General features: G+C 50.2%; 1 protein-coding gene across 2 annotated transcripts; it reads left to right on the top strand.

The window, feature by feature from the left end:
- The first annotated feature begins 8 nt into the window (after nucleotides 1-8).
- On the top strand, nucleotides 9-14,511 carry PAQR8 (progestin and adipoQ receptor family member 8). Of its 2 annotated transcripts, none has more exons than XM_030269899.4 (2): nucleotides 9-149; nucleotides 9,698-14,511. In XM_030269899.4, exon 2 carries the CDS (start codon nucleotides 9,735-9,737, stop codon nucleotides 10,791-10,793), a length of 1,059 nt encoding a protein of 352 aa, XP_030125759.1. In that variant the 5' UTR covers nucleotides 9-149; nucleotides 9,698-9,734; the 3' UTR covers nucleotides 10,794-14,511. The 2 variants fall into 2 exon arrangements, with proteins under 2 accessions (XP_030125759.1, XP_072782378.1); XM_072926277.1 differs by lacking the exon at nucleotides 9-149 and adding an exon at nucleotides 4,356-6,233.
- Nucleotides 14,512-16,877: the final 2,366 nt, after the last annotated feature.

Raw genomic sequence — 16,877 nt, 5'->3', positions numbered from 1 at the left:
GGCGGGGCGCGCATGCGCGGGGCGGCCGCGGGGCCCCGGAGGCGCCGGGACTCGGCAGCGGGACAGGGCGGGGGAGAGCGGGACACCGAGGGGACACCGAGGGGACACCGAGAGGACACCGAGGGGACACCGAGGGGACACTGAGAGCCGTGAGTGCGGGACGGGAGAGCCGGCACTGAGTGCAGGGCATAAGTGTGGACATGGAGTGCGAGAGATGGAGAGCAGGCACGGAGTGCGGGCACTGAGAGCGGACACTGCGGACGATCCCCTCCTTGCGATCCCCTCCCTGCGATCCCCTCCCTGCGGTCCCCTCCTCTCCCCCCGGGACACCCGAGGGTCCCCAGCGAGTTCCCGGTGCGCTCCCGCATCCCCGCCGCGCCGGGAGCATCCTTCCCTGCGGGGGAAGCGGGATGCCGGGATGGGTGCGGGGGGTGGTCGGTGTGCCGTGCACGGTGCTTGCGGGATGCCGAGGGATGCGGGATCTTTCCCTCTGTGCCACGCAAAATTGTGGTTCGTCCAGCCGCGGTTGGTCCAGTGGTCAGGTGGGGGTGCTGGGGAAGAGCTTAAGGAGGGCAGGGATGAGCAGATTTTGCCTTAAATTCCCCCGATAGCGGTATCTCAAGGGCTTCCTGAAGGAGAGAGGTGGGCAGTGGTTTTCCTCCGTGTTTGTTTGGAATGGCTGTGGGCGGATTTTCCTTTAATGACTTTGACACCCGGGGAGCTCTGGAGGCCACGGGAAGGAGATGCGTAGTTCAGCTGGGAGAAGAAGCAGCTCCCGGTGTTTGCCTTGGAGCTGCCGCCTGCTCCTTGCGCAGACACGGGCTGGGGCGCGTCTCCAAAGGTCACCGAAGGATTGCTCCCTGCTGATCTTCTCCAGGGCACTTCAGGGTCATGTCCCCCCCTATATCCCATCTGGGTTTTTTTTCCTGGCTGAAAACACCACAAGCATCTCACTTTTTTTTTTTTTTTTTTTTTTTCCCCAGGGATGAGGAGGGAAATATTGTGGACAGTCTTAAAGTGTTCTGGTTTTCTTGAACACAAATATATAGATACAGATGTTCAGGTAAACATTAAACAGTTGTTTGTTTGGTGCCAAACCAATTCCTCCCTGGCATGAGCAGGGTTGGGTATGGAGCATCCCAGTCGCTGTGCCAAGGTGATACACAGCGGCACACAGGTTTTTAGTGGGATGGAGAGGTGCACTTGTTGTGGGATTGTGGCTTCAGAGCTGAGAAATTATTTAAATATCACTAGCTGGAGGATTTTTGGGTGGGATGAGGCTTGGAGCAACCTAATCTAGTGGAAGGTGCCCTGTCCCTGGTAGAGGGGTTGAGATGAGATGAGCTTTAAGGTCCTTTCCAACCCAAAACATTTTGGGATTCTAGGATGGCTTTCTGCAGATTAGGATGAGTGTAATGCTTCCCTGGCAGCAGTCGTTGAAAAAGAGCAAAGTTATGTAAAGGTCATGAGAAAGGATGAATCCAGTCGGTCTGAAGTCTGTTTTTGCCCTCTGCCAGGGCAGGGAGAGGACAGGCAGTCATGAATTCTGAATTCTAGCAGCAGCCTGTGCTCCTGCCTTGGGGTGCTATGGTGATACATGCTGCAAACAATTCCTAGAAACCCACTCAGGGCTCATCAGGCCAAACCACACAGTTACACATTCCCTCCCACGCAGCTGGGGAAGGTGTGGGTTAACAGCCCTGCACCCTGCAGGATTTTCTGTTTCCTGGACATTAATTGCTTGTATTTGTTTACGCTGAAGCTGCAGCCGCAGCCTGTGGCCAAGCTGAGAGCTGTGTCCCTGTGGATGCAGGGAGGGATGGCAGGGAGGGATGGCTGTGCCAGCGAGGCTGGGGACAAGGGAGGTGGCACCACCAGGTCATGTGCATGAGCTTGCAGCTACTTGCACTTCTTGAGTCAGGCACCAGTGTAATTTTTCATCTGCCAGTTTACAGGGTAACCACTGCTCTGGGGTCAGACCAGTGGCCCTTTAATTGTATAAACAATCAATCATTAGTAAATTTCAAAAGAATAAATACCCAGGGAGGCTGCTGGAGGCTGCAGCTGTACAGATGCCATACCTTATAAGCTTCATCCTTCACAGCATCATGGAATGGTTTGGGTTGGAAGGGACATTAAAGATGGTCTAGTTCAAACTCCCTGCCATGGAGAGTGACACCTTCTACTAGACCAGGTTGCTCCAAGCCCTGTCCAACCTGGCCTTGGACACTTCCAGGTAGTAAGGGGAAGCTTGTTCCCATCTCCTTCCTACCCTCTAAGCTCCACCAAATCCTTGGGATTGGGTAGGGTTCTGAGCAATTGAATGCAGCACAGCCTGCATGCCTTTTGTGGAGGGAATCTGCCATCTGGCTCTTCCTTGGAGCTTTGTAGCCTCCAGGAACGGCATCACTTCTGTCACTGCAAACCTAGAACCTGGATGGGAGAGGCCATGGGGTTAAATGGGACGAAGTCCAGGATGGGGACAAAGACTTTTAGTGCAGGGGAGAGGAGAGCTCACAGCTCCACAGGGTTGGCACAGGGCTGCAGTCTCTCCCTGGCAGTGCCTCCCCTCTGCCCGCAGCAGCCGCAGGGCTCTGCATGATTTATATACATTTTTTTCGAGTGACCAAAGCTCTAAAATCCGCAGCCTTAAAAAAAAAAAAAAAAAAAAAAAAAGGATGTTTTTGTGCAAGAGGCTTTTGTGGATGACAGCAAAGCTGAGCAGCCTCAGCCCAGAGGTTTTTTTGGGATGATTTGAACCCACATGGCCAGTTTGGTTTGGTTGCTCTGCCTGCAGGCAGATGGTTCCAGAGTTGTCCCATCAGCAGATGGATCTGAGCAGGGAGGGATTGGCTGTCCTGTCGAGGTTTCCCTGTGCTAGCAGGAGTTCCCAGTTCTAGATCTGCACTGAAGGAAGATTAGTGCTGAAGGCAATTCAGGAGGTGAAAGTGGCATGCCACTGTAACAAATCCAGGCTCCTTTTTCAGTCAGCGCAGGGGAAAACCCCAGGCACTTTGCTGGCACAATTCCAGTTTCTGGAAATGGTCAGTCCCAGCCCATCACTGATCCCTGCATGGCTGAATACAGCAGGCAGGGACTGGTGGGGGTGGCAGGACCAAAACTATACCCAGGGGTTGCTGACACTTCAGCAACCTGGTGGTTATAGTTTGGGACTGTGTCCCAGTCTAGTTTGATTCCCAGTGTACTCATCCAGGGATTTCACAGCCACCTGAAATCCAGCCCCAAAGCATCGGGTGTTGTGTTGGCTGTGTGTGGAAAAGAAAGTCATGAAGGGATCAGGAAAGCACAAACAGCAAAGGATTAGTAAGATCAGGAAGAAAAGCTGCAGAATATTACCTCACTCTTGAGCAAATTTTGATACGGGGGGAGTGGATTTGCCAGAGGAGGGAATTTTCAGCCAGGGTGTGTGAGCAGAATTAGTGAATATTAACTAGTGCTGCAGGTGGTTTTTTTTTTTTTTTTTTTTTTTCAGGAATTATTAGCTGCGTTATCAGCAGCATCACCAAGCTTTAACTGGGCTAGACATGAGGAAACTACAGTTGTGCTATCACAGTAAACCAGAACTGTGCCATTCCCTAACGTGGTTTGGGAGATAGCACAGGCCAGGAGTTGCTCCTGGCTGACAGTTTGTGTGTGGCCACTCATTTGAAGGGTGCAGCAGCACAGGAATGGCCAAGCCAGCCCAGCTGATCTCTGAGAACCTGATGTTGTAAAAATCAACATCCCCCTTGCACGTGTTGCTTGGACGCTGACAATAAAGCCACCAGCCTCATTCAACCTTTGGTTTCCTAACTTTGGGGTTCCATTCCCCTGCTTTGCTCCCCCAAACATCACAGGGCCTCAGGAGGGCTCCCCTTGTTGGGATGCTTTGCTGCAGGGAGGTGGCATTTGCCAGCAGCTTTGTTTTTGCTCTGTGCCCTCCGAGAGGAGCATTCCCTGTGCTGGCTCCACTGCTCTCATCCCCTGGCCCCATCCCAAAGCTCAGGCAACGCTGAGCCCATGTCAAGAGGCACTTGCTGCCCAGCAGGGCTGAGCTGGCTGCTGGCCCAGCTCTCTGCCAGGCCAGGAACTGCAGGGGAGCTGACACTGCCGTGGCTTCCATGGGGGATCCTGCCACCTCCCGCTGCCTTTCGTGGCTCAGCTCCCGGCATCACGGGACGTTCGTTTCCTGAGGGATACAAGCTTGGATAAACCCTGCTTGGGCTGCATGCTGTGTGTGTCTGTGTATAGAGAAGGGGAGAATTTGAGCCATCTTCTTTAATTTGAAATTTACCACGAGGTTATTTTGGCTTTTTTTTTTTTTTTTTTTTTTTAACAGATCAGGTTGTTTTAAGCCATGCCCTTCAGTAAGTCACATGGCACCACCTTTTACCTTCCAGAGCATCCCAACCTGTGCAGGTCCCTGTTGGAGGAGTAAGGGGACTTGGTCTGATGTAGATCTAACAGGGCACCTAAGTGCCTTGAGGGAAATAAAATCTTCTGTGCAATGCAGTTAAGTAGTCCCAGCACAGCCCAGTGCATTAGGAGCATGATATCTCGTTTCCATCAGGCAGATGAGGACTGATACCCCCATTTCCTAGATGAGGAAGTGTAAGCCCAGTTTAGAGAAGCCCCAAGCACCTACCTGGCCTCTCTCTGGTTGTGGGGATTTCCATTTCTTTGATGCTGGAGTGTAGATAAGTCCTTACATCCTGCTGCCTGACCTGGCAGGGCTGGTACCTGGCACAAACCATCAAATCATGGAATCACAGAGTGGTTTGGGTTGGGAGAGACATTAAAGCTTATCCAGTTCAACCCTCCTGCCATGGGCAGGGACACCTTCCCCTATCCCAGGTTGCTCCAAGCCCTGTCCAACCTGGCTGTGGACACTTCCAGAGATCCAGGGGCAGACACAGCTTCCCTGGGAACCTGTGCTGGTTGTAAATCCAGTAACTCCCTACAGAAGGGATCTGAGCTCTGGGTGTTCCTGCTGCAGTCTGGAGCAATGTTGGCACCTAAATCTGTGGCAGGAGAAGGAAGCAGGTAATACAAAGACTGCACAGGAACTGCTTCTTGAGCCAATCCATGGTCTCTTATTTTCTCAGCTCTGGAGGGGTCTTTCCAAAACATGGGGCAAGAATAGGATGGAGGAGCGAGCACTGTTGTCCCAGGATGGCCTTTCAAAGTTTTCTCCAGCCCTTCAGAATGGTTTAATTACAGGAGATGTTTGTGCTCAGGGAGGGCCAGCCTTCAGACAACAGAGTTTGGGATGGGGCTTACCCAGTGCATCTGAGCTGGGTGCAGCCCTGGTGCAGCCTCTCCCAGAGCTGAACTGCTCCCTGCCATCCTGGTGCACTAGGAGCTGTGGCACCAAAGTTAACCCCATGTAGGAATGGGTCACAATAAAACCCCAAATGCTTCAAAATTACCTCCCATGGGCTTTTACTCAACTTCCAGAAAAATTGGCTGTTTTCCACACTCAGGAAAAATATTTATTTGTGTTTGTAATTCAGGCATTAATCACCTGCAGCTCTCCAAACCAGTCTGTTGGCCACTGTTGTTATTTTCATGCTGTCCACAACCACTACTTTTTTTTTTTTTTTCCTGTTTTAAATGCCATGCATTTATTAAAGAATTCCCCAAAGCTGAGTACCCCCAGTCCTCCCTGCTTTGTTTACCAGGAATTACTGCCTTTTTGGAAGCCTGTGTAAACCTCTGATTCCTGAATAGCAGCCTGCAAGCAAATCTATCACATTGGTCTAGCCTCAATCCCAGACACTGAATTTGGGGGCCAGACTGGTGGGAAAATCGACCGTACTCTGTAGGAAATTTTCTCATTCAAACCCTTCCATCAGACTGTGACCAAAAAGCAAAAGAGCTGGGAAAAAGCTAAGGTTTCCAATTACCCTCTTCAAAAGAGAGAGAAAAATTGGAACAGGATCGTTCTCCTCCTGTGCTGGGAGTTTTTATTGTGGATGTCATGATCCAGCCTGGCCATCATCCACGCCCTCCTTCTTGCCTTGCAGCTCCCTCCCTGAACAAACGGTACTTGGTTGCTGTTAATTGGGAGCAGCCAAAATAACTGAATCCCCCGGAGATGGGAGTGAGGACGGAATCTCAACGAGACACCCCGCCGATGAATGTGGCTTTCAGCTGCTCCTACGCCCCCGTGAAGGGAAAAGAATAGGGGCTCTGTGAAAGTGAAACAGCCAGTGCTGACCTTGGGTTTCTGGGTTGGTGTTTTTGGTTTTTTTTTTTTTGTTTTTTTGTTTTCTCTTTCTCTCTCTTTTCTAACGTTAATTGCTCGTCACTTTGTCCCATCACATGATCACTGGAAGCTGCCAACTTGTTGTCACTCACTCATATCACAAGGTTTGAAATAAGCAGGGTACCAGGTTCCTGATTCAGCGCTGTTCAGCCCAGTATCAGATGTGCTTCTTGTGATTTCGGACTATTATTTTGAAAATCTCTGCCCCTCACAGCCTGTTTAAAACTGGCATTTTCCAGCTCTGAAAGCCTGCCTGGAATAATCTATGCTGTCAGGGAGATGTGCAGTGCCCAGGCTCTCTGAGGCACTGAGCTCTGGGGATGAGAGACCTTGGCAAAATCCTGGCATGAGTACGAGCGGTGCAAGCCGGAGCCAGGCTGTGCCTGGGACAGAAGCTGCCTGTCTCTCTCACACCCTTGTCAGCATGCAAAGCAGGCAGGCCATGGACTGCATTCCCATCCATTCCCATTCCCAGGCTCAATTGCCACCCTCCCATGTGTTTGTTGCCTTTGCTCTTTACAGGTTTCTCCACTGATCAGCACCAACTCTGCTCTCTGCAGGTGTGTGTCCTGTTGCCCTATGCTTGCAGCTGTGCCCTCTTGGAGGTTTTCAGTTCCTCTTCTGCTGGGGTTCACATTATCTGTCTTCTCCAAGATGTAACGAACTTCAGCATTGTCCTTTCTTCTTCTGCCTCACCATCGTGACATTGAATCATAGAATCCCAGAATGGTCTGGCTTGGAAAGATCTTTTTGTTCCAACTTCTCTGCCATGGGTAGGAAAAAATTCTTCCCTGTGAGGGTGGTGAGGCCATGGCATAGGTTACTCAGGGAAGCTGTGGTTGCTCCATCCCTGGAAGTGTCCAAGGTTGGATGGAGCTTAGAGCAACCTGGGATAGTGGAAGGTGTCCCTACCCATGGCAGGAGGTTGGAATGAGGTGATCTTTAACATCCCTTCCATCCCCAAGCGCTCCACAATTCCATGATTTATGAATGAACTCCACTAGCTACAAGAAGCTGTACATTGGAACAGGGCAGAGTGAGTGTTGTCTCCTCTTCACACCTTGCCCTCATAGGTCTGCCCCAAAGTCAAATTTTGACTCACCTCCCTACATTTTGGCATGTAACTCCACAGGGATACACAACCTGCTGAATGGACTGCATGTTCTATCATAGATCAGGACCCTGCAGACCCTTAGGAGAGAAACAGTCTTTATGAGTGTGCACAACACTAACTCCCCAGCAAGTGTGCTCTCTTCAGTATTACACGTGTGAAACTAAAATAGCATTTCCAGGATCCATTTTGCCTTCTGTGGCTAAGGCAGCTCCATCAAACACAACAGACAAAGTCCCCTGTGGCAAACAGAGGAAATAAACCTCCAGCTTTGAGAGATGCTAAGGGAGAAAGCCAAGGCGGTGTAGGGCAGAAAGAATTTTCTGGAAAAGGAAACCTAATTATGACAGCTCCCCTCTGCTAGAATAAAGAAGCAACATGAAAATATTGTTTGTTATCAGATGCTTTGGGTTTCTACAGGAAGTGAGACTTGCTGCCTGGTTGAGAGTCTGCTTTGACTTTGCTCTTTGTGCTGTCTCACCCTGGGACTGCCAGGTCCCACCTCCTTGCTTTCAGAAACTCTCTTATGGTGTTTAACACTGTCCTCTCTGGTCACAACTTAGCAAGGGTCTCCCATCACAGAGTCACAGACTGTTTTGGCTTGGAAGGGATCTTAAAGCTCTTCTAGTTCCAATCCCCTGCCATGGGCAGGGACACCTTCACTGGACCAGATGCCCACACAAACTGTTGGTGTCTCACCACTGCACACAGCTGGTGTCTCATGTAGCAGGAGAAAAATTGGCTGTTTTCCACACTCAGGAAAAATACTTATTTGTGTTTCTTTTTTTTTTGGTTTTTTTTTGTTTTGTTTTGTTTTGTTTTGTTTTGTTTTGTTTTTTTGCTGCCTCCATCCCCCACACCTCCAGTTGTGTGCATATAAGCTTAGGAGAAACCACAACCTGCACAGTCTGGTGGGGCCCCATCAGCACCAATTTCAGTTTAACATGGGCATTTGTGATTAATTCTCCTCTATTTTGTATGACACAAACACCAGCAGGGAAGAGAGGTATCTAGGTTATTGGGAAACAGGGGGTATTGGGAATTAATTTAATGCCAAGAGTTGTTCTCCACACATTAGGATCCTGCTGTGCCCTGAATCTGAATCTTGCCAACCAGAGCTTAGCAAGTCTGGAGGTTACTAAGGAGCAGAGAAGACAGAGGAGTGCCCAGCACTGGGTTTGGCTGCTCTGAGCATCCAGGGACTTCTCTGGCAGTCCCTCGGCCTTGGCTCCATGGATGCTCCCAAAGCTCTCATGCTGTACCCAAACTGCAGCCAACGTGGATGTGAAGCCTCTAATTTCTTCAGTCCCTCTCAATCCTGATGCTTCTTATTTGTGGAGGGATGAGGGCTACAGGTTTGGGACGGTGGATTTCTCCACTTCTCCCTCTGCCCTACTCACTACAGCAACCCATGGGCAAGTTGTGTGGCAGGGAAGGGTGAGTTTCTTTGCAACCTCCATGATTTGGTTGGGACCCTCTTAACTCATGTGCGGACAAGCTGTTTATCCCTTAGATGTGTAATTTACATCCCACTTTTGTCCCTGAGCATTTTGTTCTGGGGTAAGGGGTGAAAAATCACCTTCATAAATCATCAGATGCTTTCTTGCCAACTAACTGCTTCCTGCAACCCGTTGTTGGCAGCTTGTGGCTCCTGAACACGCTCCAAACTGAGTGCCTGAGGAAGTGGGGAGGAAGGGCATGTTTGTGACACTGCTGTGCCTATCTGATGCAGGCTGACCTGCAGGGACAGGGCTCTGCCATCCCCCTCTGTGCTGAATTTAGGTCAGGGAACAGATATCCCTGGGAATCTGGAACTCCCTCAGTCCCTTCTCTAACTCCTCAGGAGATCTGGTACCCCTAAACTCAACAATATTCATAGAATCATAGAATGGTTTGGGTTAGAAGGGACCTGAAAGACCATCTTGACCCAACACCCTGCCATGGGCAGGGACACCTTCCACTATCCCAGGTTGCTCCAAGCCCCTGGTCTTGGACACTTCCAGGGATTCAGGGGCAGCCACAGCTTCTCTGGGCACCCTGTGCCAGGGGCTTGGCACCCTCACAGGGAACAATTCCTAATACCCAATATCCCATCTATCCCTTCCCTCTGGCAGTGGGAAGCCATTGCCCCTTGTCCTGTCCTTCCAGGCCCTTGTCCCAAGTCCCTGTCCAGCTCTCCTGGAGCCCCTTTAGGCACCGGTACCTGCTCTAAGGGCCAGCGTCTCCATGGTGCCGTGGTTAATCCCACAGGGAATGGCAGCATGCTCTTCTCCCCGGTGCTCCACCATGAACATTTCCTCTTTCTCCCATCCCCGCAGGGCAGGAAGACGACGTTCCCTGGTGCGGGGCTGAAGGATGACAGCCATCCTGGAGCGGCTCAGCACGCTGTCCCTCAGCGGGCAGCACCTCAGCCGGCTGCCCCGGCTGCTGGAGGACGGCCTCCCGAAGATGCCGTGCACGGTGAAGGAGTGCGAGGTGCCGCAGCTCTTCCGCGAGCCCTACATCCACAGCGGGTACCGCCCCACCGGCCAGGACTGGCGCTACTACTTCCTCAGCCTCTTCCAGAAGCACAACGAGGTGGTCAACGTGTGGACTCATCTCCTGGCGGCACTGGCCGTGCTGCTGAGGTTCAAGACGTTTGTGGAGGCCGAGCAGTTGCCTGTGGATGCGTGGTCCTTGCCGTTGCTCATCTTTGTCCTCTCCTCTGTCACCTACCTGACCTGCAGCCTCTTGGCTCACCTGCTGCAGTCCAAGTCAGAGCTGTACCACTACACCTTCTACTTTGTAGACTATGTTGGAGTCAGCATCTACCAGTATGGCAGCGCCCTGGCTCATTTCTACTACAGCTCTGACCAAGCCTGGTATGACAAGTTCTGGCTTTTCTTCCTGCCAGCAGCAGCTTTCTGTGGCTGGTTGTCCTGTGCCGGCTGCTGCTACGCCAAATACCGGTACCGACGGCCTTACCCCATCATGAGGAAGATGTGCCAGGTGATCCCAGCAGGGCTGGCTTTCATCCTGGATATCAGTCCCGTGGCTCACCGGGTGGTTGTGTGTCACCTGGGGGGCTGTGAGGAGGATGCTGCTTGGTACCACACATACCAGATACTGTTTTTCCTTATCAGTGCTTATTTCTTTTCCTGTCCTGTCCCTGAGAAATACTTTCCTGGCTCCTGTGATATTGTTGGCCATGCCCACCAGATCTTCCACACTTTTCTGGCCATCTGCACCCTGTCACAGCTGGAAGCCATTCTTTTGGATTACAAGAACAGGCAGGAGATTTTCCTGAAGAGACACGGGCCTTTCACTGTTTATCTCTCCTGCATCTCTTTTTTTGGCTTGGTGGCCTGTAGTGCCATCACAGCTTACATCCTGCGATGCAGGATCAAGGCCAGCCTAGCTAAAAAGGACTCCTGAGAATCACGGACGTGACAGGCATGACCTCACCAGAGAAAATCAAGGAAAAGGGCATAACATACTAGAGACATGACTGTCTTACTTGCCTAACACGCCGTGACTAACCAGGACCCTGGATGCAGATGGACGGCTGGACACTTCATGCTGGATGCATTTTCACAGCAGGGATTGCCTGTTGCCATCGGGGGGGTGGGGGTGTTTTAAGCCAGAACAAGTCACTGAACCAAGGATGCTGAAATAGGCAGAGGTTCCTTGTTCATTGTGGTAGAGCTGTGGGTGGGACCTTGCTGAAGGTCAAGGAGGGCAGCCTGGAGGCTGTGGGACTGCAGCAGGGTGTGCCAGGGCTAACAACACCATGAGGACCACAGCTGGATATGATGGCCTCTCTGGGTTTTGCCATATCTGTGTGAGAACTGTTCCTATCAAAGGCAGTAGGAAGGTTTCGGGAAGTCTGTGTTTCTAGGGTTCATGTGTGAGGGCACATGTGGCACCGTGGCTGCTGTAATCCTATTCCTGTTCCAGCCAGGTTCTCTCTGCGTTCCCCTTGTCAAGTGTGTCAATGCCAGGTCCCTTAGATGGCTCTGGCAAAACATCTTTGGAGATCCTGGCTTGACCTGGTGTCCAGTGAGACAAACTGGGTCTGTGTCATCTGTCAAGAGAGTCTGACCAACCTCTAGCAATGTCCATGAAATGTGGAATAACTTAGATGGGATCACTTTGATACAGGAAAGGCTCTGGTCCTCCAACAGCACTACGGTGGTCACGGCCAAAAGGGTGTGAAGGTGAAGGAGTCTTTATTCCTCTCTTAATGGTGCTTTGTGTCCTTGGTGAGCATCGTGGGAAAGCTGACCTTGAAGCTGCAGGATTGCTGTTCTATGGCCAGTGGGGCTGTGACTCTGGCATGCTTTTATCAGTATTAGATGAAGCTGGAACAGCAAAAGGATGTAGGATGATAACATCAGGGTCCTGCACTACCTCGGGATGGGTTTGTCCTTGGAACTTGGTGATTCCTGTGTGGAGTAGCAAAGATAGTGGTCAGGGTCACTTCATGTCCATAGGTCACTCCTGTCCAAGGTAACAAAGGCTGGATAACTGTGTCCCCCACCAGAGGAATGTATTCTGTGCTTACCTTGGGGAATATTGAAAATGGAGCCACCAAGGAGGTTTAAATCTTTGCTAAAACCAGGGAATCCATGGGATCTATCCCAGCCACGGATTTGTCTCACTGAGCCCAAGGGCAGGCAAATGAATTGTGATTGCTGGTTCTGAGCAGGCAAAGTGTAGGGTTGGGGATATGGTTGGTGAGGGCAAGCACTGATTTCTGCACTCCATCTGTGTTTCAGCTCTTGAGGTGTGTGTATGTGTTCATGTTCCATGCATGTGCATGGGATTTGTTATCCAGAAAGGCTTTGCCTTGGGATTTTGTATCTGCAGAGCCTCCTAGCTGGGTTAAGATTAACCTGAAGGAAACAGTGCTGTCCTGCTGTAGGAGCAAGGTGGGCTGGACAACAGGTTTGTTAATAGGTGGTGGAAAACAGATTTGTAGATTGGTACTTTGCTGGTCTTGTGTTTAGTAGGTGAATTTGGAACTCATGGCCCTATAGAAAATTAAATACAAAGGGAGAGGGAAGTAATTTTGGAGCATAGGAGAAGAAGTCATAGGAAAGCCTTCAGAAGGTCATCAAGTCCACCCTTTCTCCTCAGTCCTGGCCTCAGCTTAGAAATTAATTACTTAATTTTGTAGGGTGTTTTTGATGGTACAGCCGTGCTGACCTAGCAGAAAATCTGCCTCAGGGGAGATGCCAAGCAGGGGTGGTCCCACTTGCACCTCATTAAACCTCTTCCCTTGCACAGAAGTTCATCTCACCACAGAGTGAGCCAGTGCTGGGAGAGGGACCTTTGGGAAACCAATCCTACTGAAAAAATGTCAGTAATTTTTGGCTGGTTTTAATTCTGAGCCAACTCACTTGGACAGTGCAGCTGCTGGCAGGGAAGGGCTGGAGTGGAGGCCAGCAGCAGTTCCCCCTTGCATGGCAGCTGGCTGCTCAACTCAGCTGCACTGAGGACTGCTCCCTCCATGGCCTCTGGCTTTGTTTGTGGGTCTCCTCCCAGTCTGAGAAAAGGCTTCCAGTGCAAGCAGCTTTTTCTCATAGCCTAACTTTCCTTGGTTTTGTGGTAGGTAAGGGAGAGCAAGGCACTGGATGTGCACCTGGCTGGATATCAGTGGGTTCCTGTGTAGAAACAGAGGTAAATCAGGCTGGTCCAGAGCTCATTTCTGGGATAAAATGGAGAAGGATTGGGCATGGCTGGTAATAGCAAACCTGCTGTGCTGCTACCTGGATTTATACTGGTACCAAAGGAAGGGATCACCCAGGTTTCCCCTTCTCTGAGGGTTTGAACACAGATGACATGCCCTGCCCTTGTTGAAGGAGGGTGAGTACGGTAATTCCATCTCATTCAGGGACAGGGAGAGGAGCCCACGTGGTTCTTCCAAGGTACTTCTGATCACATCCTCTCCTCCCTGGCTGAGCAGAGGTGGACAGTGGAGCAGTGGTGTGACAGTGGAGGTGTTTTTGCACACCCCCACGTTTCCCCACAGGTGAAGTCGCACCCATCTCCACGTGGCCCTGCACTCCCACCTGGAGCTGACCTCCTGGTGATGATGGGTGGAGTGAGCAGGGATCTACAACACAGATCTGTGCTGCTGTGAGGATGCGCCCTTGTGTCACAAGGGGCTCACCAACACTGGAACTTCCTTCTTCCCTGTCTCCATCCTCCTCTTCCTCCAACCAGCTTCTTTCTTTCCTTCATCCCCAGACTCCATCCTTTGTGCCTTATACACCTGGCTGCCTTCCTGGCAGACTCCACATGCTGCAGTGGAGCAGCAGCAGAGGCTGGGAAGTGGCTGTGGAAGCTTTGCCAGTGATCCAGAGGACACCAGAGCTGGATCTGGAAAAAGCCAAAGTGATAAAAGCTCAGCTTGTCTGAGCCCCCCAGGACCTTCTCCTTGGGCTCACTGCTTGGAGCAGGTCCCCTCCATCCTGGTGCTCCTAAGGAGGCATGCCTGGGAAGAACGTGTCAGTGGCTAGGCTTGGTGAAGAGCTGACCACCAAAGGTTGATCACACCTAAGATCCCTCAGGGATCCCTGAGGTCACAGTCCTCTCCCTGAGGAATCTCTGGTCCTGAGGTAGGATTCCTTCAGATCTTACAAACCAGGACAGCTCCTGAGAATTCATCCCAATGTGCCTTGTGCTGTTTCTTTTGAGGATTAATCCTGAAGGAACCTGAAGATCAAGGGCAGCCTCTTTGCTGTCTGCTCCATGGTCCATGGTTGCTCTTAACAGCCAATTCCCACTGACAGGATTTGCTCAGTGTACAGAGCAGGAGGGGAGGATGGAGACAGGTGCCTTATTTATGCCTAATTTGTGTAACGAGGCAAGGACAGGTTCCTCATGTGCCTTGCAATTTACATCTTTTACTGACAAGATTATTTTTAAGCGCTGTTCTTACTAAACAGAAGTACAAAAGAGTTTGTATTTTTTTTTCCTTTGGGAAACAGGGAAGGATATGAGTGTTCCTTATTAACCAGCCCCTTCCCAACTCCCACCTGCTGACTTTGTATTGTTGAAAACATTGACAATATTTTAAGCTTTGTACTGTACTGATCTTTATTTAAAAATTTTAGTGGAAAAAAAAAAATCTATGAAAACAAAACAATTGGTGTGGTGTGAAATTCCCTAATGCATAACTGAACAACTACAGAAGGTTATGAGTCATTAGAAAAAAATAGGGATGATAATTACAGAGAGATAACAATTACAATAATGAACAATAAGGTGTGGTTTTATCTGTGAATCTCAAAGCACTCACAAGGTTTCACAAAACCTATTGGATTTCATTCCCTTTCCACAAGGGAAGTGCAGAACAGCTGCCCTGACACTGATTAGAGAAATTTTAGTTCATCATCCACAATCACAGAAGGGTTGAGTGTGGAAAAGATTTCTGGGGGCCACTTGGTCCAACCCTCAGCTCAAGCAGGGCCACCCAGAGCTGGTTGCCCAGGTCCATGTCCAGATGAATTCTGAATGTCTCCAAAAGGATGGTGATCACTTCTCTGGGCAACCTGTGCCAGTGTTCAGCCACCCTCACAGTAAAAATGTGTTTCCTGATGTTCAGAGGAATCTCCCGTGTTCCAATGTGTGCCTGTGCCCTCTGGTCCTGGGACCCAGCTCAGAGCCTTGCCCTGTCCACTTTGCACCCTCCCTTCAGGGATTTAGATGCACCTGTAAAATCCTTTAAATATTGCCTGACCTGATCCTCTTCTATCAAGGTACAGATTCCTTGCTCCAGCCCTTCCCCCTGCTCTCAGGGACCAGGGATTCCTGAAGGCTGATCTCAGCGGTAAAGACTGAGGTGAAGAAGGCTTTTCCATGTTCTCTCTAGGCAGCTCTATCTTATTGAGCAATGGGCCCACAACATTTGCCCTCATAACATTTGCCCTACTCTCTCTTTTGTCACCCTATAGAAACCCTTCTGGTTGTCTTTGACATTCCTGAACACATTCCAGTTGGACTTTGCCTTTCCTCATCCCTGCACATTCAGATAATGTCTGTATTCTTTTCCATCCGTGTCCTTGCTTTCACCTTCTCTTTACTACTTCTGTGTTTTGAGTTTTTCCAGGAGCTCCCTGTTTATCCATGCAGGCCTGCTGGCATTTCTGCCCAGCTTCCTGCTCATTGGAATGGACTGTTCTTGAGCTTGGATATGACTTCTCCAGGGCCTCCTTATCCCAGGGCACTCTACCAAGCAGGTAGAGGCCTTTGAAGAGGCCAAAGTGTGGAGTCTAGTGTTTGATGTTTACCCTCCTCCCTTCCTTCAGGATCCTGAGCTCCACCAGCCAGCTCTGCTTTTGACTTCCACATTTCCAGCAAAACATGGCTGGTGAGTCTGGTGTTCATCAAAGCACCTTTCCTTGTTGGCTCCTCCCTCACTTGGAAGAGGGAGTTACCAGCACTGCATTCTAGAAACCTCCTGGGCTGCAAATCACAGAATCATAGAAGGGTTTGGGTTGGAAGAGACCTTAAAGATCAACTCATTCCAACCCCCTGCCATGGCGAGGGACACCTTCCACTAAACCAGATTTCTCAGGGTTCCATCCAGCTTGACCTTGAATGTTTCCATGGATAAGGCATCCACAGCCTCTCTGGACAACCAGTGCCAGGGCCTCACCAACTCCATACTAAATAATTTCTTCCTAATATCCAATCTAAATCTACTCTCCGGCTCCACTTGGAAGCCATTCCCATTTGTCCTGTCACTACATGTTTTTGTAAATAGTCCCTCACCATCTTTCCTGTGTGCTTCCTTCAGGTACTGGAAGACTGCAGTTAGGTTACCCCAAAGCCTTCTCTTCTCCAGGATGAACAATCCCAATTCTCTTGGCATTTCCTCTAAGGGGAGATGCTCCATCCCTCTTAATTCTCTTAACTTGTCCTCCCAGCAGGTATCAGGGTGGCTGAAGTCCCCCAAGAGGAGCAGGGCCTGCAAAGAGGCAACTGGCCCAGTACAACCTCACCCAAACTGGTTATCGCTTGAACCCTTCCCCCGTAAGCTCTCCGTTGGCTCATCATCCACACAGAATTCCAGGCACTCCAGCTATTCTCTCACTAAAGGGCAGCTCCTCCTCACCTTTTTGGCTTGTCTGTGTCCCTCCATCTGACCCCAACCAGATCATGGCCCTGCAGTTGCACCCAGATCTTTGCCTCGTCATGCCCAGTCCTCACACTGCTGGTGTTCTCCACACGCACTCCAGAGAGACACCCCAGCACGCTGACATCCCAGATTTAGGGATCCCAGTTTTAGGGATTTCTCCATCATGGTGTTTTGTTGATTTTCTGATCCCTTTCTGTCATATCACTCCAGATCCTGAACTCATCAACCTTATCTGGGAGGGTTGTGTGTGATCACATACATAATTCATCAATTTTATCTGAATTCCAGAACTTAAAACCTCTAGAATGCTTTATATTTTTCCTTCCAATAAGCCAGAAATTTTAATTATTATTTCTTAATATACCACGCAG

The sequence above is a fragment of the Taeniopygia guttata genome, chromosome 3, assembly GCF_048771995.1.
Source record: "Taeniopygia guttata chromosome 3, bTaeGut7.mat, whole genome shotgun sequence".
Lineage (NCBI taxonomy): Eukaryota > Metazoa > Chordata > Aves > Passeriformes > Estrildidae > Taeniopygia > Taeniopygia guttata.
The sequence above is the reverse complement of the archived record's forward strand: the minus strand, read 5'-3'. Positions and strand labels throughout refer to the sequence as shown.